The 4578-nt window shown below is 38.6% G+C and overlaps 1 protein-coding gene across 1 annotated transcript in view; it reads left to right on the top strand.

Moving 5' to 3' along the window:
• The window catches only part of LOC106880905 (uncharacterized), a 3182-nt gene extending 1117 nt beyond the window's left edge, over positions 1-2065 (top strand). The window contains exon 2 of the mRNA XM_014931068.1: positions 1541-2065. Coding sequence (XP_014786554.1) covers positions 1541-2065 — 525 coding nt within the window. The remainder of the gene's footprint in view (positions 1-1540) is intronic.
• Positions 2066-4578: the final 2513 nt, after the last annotated feature.

The raw sequence follows: 4578 nt of genomic DNA, 5'->3' as shown, positions 1-4578 counted from the left end.
TCTCTCTCTTTCTCTCTACTTGTCAAAACAAAAAGGTAAATTCTCTAAATCTTTTTCTCACATTTTCCCCTCCGTCTCCAAGCAGTCAACAAAAGATGAACACAACTACCTACGAAATGGGGAAAAAAATCTTCAACTAATCTTTATACAACAACTCATACCAGTTGTTTGTTTTTTTTATATTGTAACGGTAAAATGAAAGTCATTTCAACTATTATTTTCTTCTGCCATATTTCACGGACTTCAGAAATGACCAATAGCTCCGTTACATTCTTGTGACGTATGAACACCTGCACATAACCGTTACACACTTAACTTGAATTTTAATCCGTCTATATCTCAACCGAAATACAACGTATAAAAAACTACATGTAACCATTATTATTATTATTATTATTATTATCACCAGTAAATCTACCCACGATGGAAGCATAAAATGAGAGTGGGAAATCATAACACCAGTATGTATTGAGAAATGTGTAAATGGACTTGATAGATTACTGGATAATGTCTTAGAGGAATCACATTATTGTTGGTGATACAGGATTCAATTGTAGCTATATGACATGAGTTTGCGACTTTAGTAACATATGATGACGATTCACTCCCAAACTGAAAGAGGCTGCAAGCCTCTGTATCATGAATGGTTATATGGACCACTCCTAACGAAAGTCAGAGCTTTCGTCGACCACAACATAAAAAGTATTAAGAAAAAGATGTTATTTAGATATACTTTTATTTTAGTTATTTACACTGTTTTACGTTTGTTTATACTCTTACACCTTCAAAGTTCACAAATTTCCTTATTTAAATTATGAATCATATTCCTTTCGATAATATCAATATGATTACAAAACTTCTTTGTAGACGATATTTTGTTTTTGGTCGACACTAATTTTTAGATTACTGGAGTCCATTGCTCTACTCATAGCGACGTATAACTGACCGTGTGTAAACATCGGAGTGGATAAAACAAAAGGGACTTCCGGTAGGAGAAGGGAAACAAAAGAATGTCAACAGTGAGTGTGAAACGAATCTGAGTGAACTAAACAGAAATAACTGGTGACTGAAGTCCTGATGTTAGTAAAGTAATAAACCTTTGATAAATGTATTCTCGTCTCCACTAGTTTGTCTGCGTATAGCTTAACAAATCTAATAACTGGTGACCCCGACGATAGAACAACAGTTCCTGCACCGAAACAAACATGACTAACAACAAAACAACACTGAGGTTACCACAATTCTGGCGAAAGCCCAATTCGATATAAACAAGGTAACGGTTGACCAAACGACGTACTCGTACACTGGGGCGGCACTAGACGAAGACACGGCAACGAGGGTGCTGGACATTTTAACCCATCCCCACCAACGAAAAGATACGCTATATTGAAAGATAGGCTAGTGGATACATTCCGACGCAGTGTAAGAGAAGCGACAGCCAAGATACTGGAGGAAGAATTAGGCGATTCCAAACCTTCGGAACTGATGGAGAGGATGTTGACATTAGCCCCCGGTGAGTCACTTTCCTTTTTATTTAAAGAAATATTCCTCCGCCTGGCGTAAGAAAGTTTTCGACATCATTCACGGACTTTCTCACCCAGATACTAAAGCCACACGGCGGCTGCTGTCAAGCAAATTTATCTGGCACGGGGACTGGACCAGGTCCTGCAGCGCCTATCAACAAGCCAAGGTCCATCAACACACCAAAGCACCCTTCGGCAACTATGAACCACTTCAGGCCCGATTCAGCCATGTCAAGATCGACCTTGTCGGTCCTGAACCACCTTCACAGGGTTGTTCGTATCTATTGACCTTGGTAGACCGCTACACCCGTTGGCCTGAAGCTATCCCTCTCCGCAGCACAGAAACACAAGAAGTCAGCCGAGCCTTCATCGCAGACTGGGTCGCCCGTTTCAGTATCCCAGATAGCATCTCATCCGATGGAGTCCACAATTCACCTCGAGGCTGTGGAATAACATGTGTGACCTTTTCGAAAGGATTAATGGAAAGATTTCACCGCCGCTTGAAGGAATCCCTGACAACCAGACTTAACGGGCCAAATTAGATTGACCAACTCCCATGGCTGATGCTCCACTGAGGAGGGAGCTGGTTTCCAACAAAGATAAAAGGTTCCGTCTTTGAGATGTAGTTAACAAATTTGGAACTTGAGAAAAGTCTTACATATTTTTACTGTTCCACTCACAGATTACACTATGTATGTATGTATGTATGTATGTAGTAAATCCAAAAAAAGAAGAAGAAGAAACAAAAAAACAACAACGCTAGGAAGTGGAACATGTAAAGTATTAGCAAACGCTCCGAGAAGGAAAGAAAGATGGTTTAATGTTTCGAGCAACGCTCTTCTTCAGAAACAGAGGAAAGTTCAATAGAAAGGAAGACGGAGGAAGAAAATCGCCAACGATTCACATGTGGTTACATTATGTATGTATTTATGCATGTATACATACATACATACATACATACATATGTATGTATATGTGTTTGCATGTGCGTGTCGTGAGTTAGCTTGATATCGCGAGATACTTGTAAACAAGTGTTATTGTCATACAATGGAGTCAGTTATTTCGAGTCTGCCGTGAAAACATGTCCTGGACATTAGGAAATATTACCTTACTCAGAACCAGGTTAAAGGTTGGCAACATGAAAGGCATTCAGCCGTAGAATAACTGGGTCAACAAATTCCATCCAATCTATGCAAGCTTTTAAAAGTAGACGTTACAACGACAACGACGATGATGATTATTCTAAATGTTTCCTCCCCTTTCCTCAGCAGTCTGCTGATTACCTTTCCGTTTTTTTTTTACCCCCTCTATCCCTATAGCGATCTTTCTTCTCTCACTCTTCCCCCTCTCTGTCTCACTTTTTAACTCCCCTCTTCCCTCTTGTCTCCCACTTCTCCTTACACCGCTTCTCTACCAATATGTAGCACTTAGTAATACACAACCAAAATAACTGATAAAAAAAAACACAGAAGAACAAAGGCTTAACACAAAAGCTATTATTTAAATATAAAAGAGGATGTAAACGAAATAAATTTAAAAAGAAAAACTAGAAAGCATCAATAACCAGAAAGAAACAAACAGTACAACAAAAGGAAGAGGTCAGATTACAATTTGTAAAAAAAAAAGGGGGAAAATGAAAATAATACCATAAAATTTAATTAACCTGTCCAGGAGCTAAAAGGTTGTATACGTTGTGAAGGGAGAAAGGATGTCATAGTGGTTAAAAGTAAGGTGGTTCTAGATATCAAAATAAGCTAAGCTGTAAGACAAAATATAAACCAGACAGATGTTGTAGTTGTTGCTGTTGTTGTCATCGTCGTCGTCTCAGGTCAGCCCAGATCAAGTAGACTGTGATCAAATGTGTTCCAGCTATGACCTCAACCTGACTTCAGTCTTCTTATTGATTGATTTATTTATATATTTATTAGTTTGTCTTTTTTTAGACAATATCTGTAAAAAAAACATTATCTAGCATGTACTTCCGGTGAAGGTCGGAGGATGGAGGTGGAGGTTAAGATAGTACGATGTGATGTGGGAGAGCTTTCGTTGATATTTTTAGCAGGTCAAGTGACCATGTAAAGTCAGGGTTGCCACTCATCAAATGATAAAACATTCAGATTAATTGCTGCAAAAAACCCAGACACTATTTTATAAACCCACATGTTAGAAAATAAGCATATAATTGGTAATTTAATGATAAAATACATGGGTTGGACAAAATAATGGAAACACCTTAAAATTTCAAACAAATTTATTTTTAATATAGAGTAGGGCCGCCTTCTGCAGTAATTACAGCTTCTATTCTACGAGGTATGGACTCGTACAAAGTTTGAATTGTTTCCAAAGGAATTTTTGTCCATTCTTCAGGTAAAACAGTTCTAGATGGATTGAAGGTCGTTATTAAACCACCTAATAAGACTCCCAAGGCTGTAATTTGGTTGGTAGTAATCCCTGACGGAAAACACATACGAGCAAGGTTGTCTTAAAACACTTTTTATTTGTGGCCACACATACACGTCCAAAGGAATGACAAACAGAATGGTTGGTGTGTAAGGGCCATGGTCTTCTATGCTTTGCTCCTAACTGCAAGCGGGCCAGAGGCCTAGGATAAAGCCAGTCAAAATGCGTTCTCATAGCTTGCGTGTCTATGCAGAAAAGAGAAAGAGATGAGGTCACGTGTCTGAACCTCAATGTTGTGTAGGCCCTCTCTCTGTATAGGGCTTTCCTATAAGTAGGTTATCTCCCTTGGCTAGGCGGCGCTCCATGTAGATAATTAAACTTCCGGAGGCTAACCCACGCCATTGTTATTGTTTTACGTCTTATCATGGATATAAAGCAGCTTGATGATTCAGCTATCGAAGTACTTACTGTGCCTGAGTTAAAGAAATATTTAAGATTATATGGACAGTATGTTACTGAAAGAAAGGTGGACTTGACTGAAAGGTTGAAAGGAATAAAAATTCTGTCAATGAAGAATGTCAACAAAGTAAATTCATCGGACGATAAGTCTGAAGTATCGGACGATACTTCAGACAGGAATAAGCAGAAGCTTATA

The sequence above is a fragment of the Octopus bimaculoides genome, chromosome 1, assembly GCF_001194135.2.
Source record: "Octopus bimaculoides isolate UCB-OBI-ISO-001 chromosome 1, ASM119413v2, whole genome shotgun sequence".
Lineage (NCBI taxonomy): Eukaryota > Metazoa > Mollusca > Cephalopoda > Octopoda > Octopodidae > Octopus > Octopus bimaculoides.
Note: the sequence above shows the minus strand (reverse complement) of the source record. Positions and strands in the feature narration are given on the sequence as shown.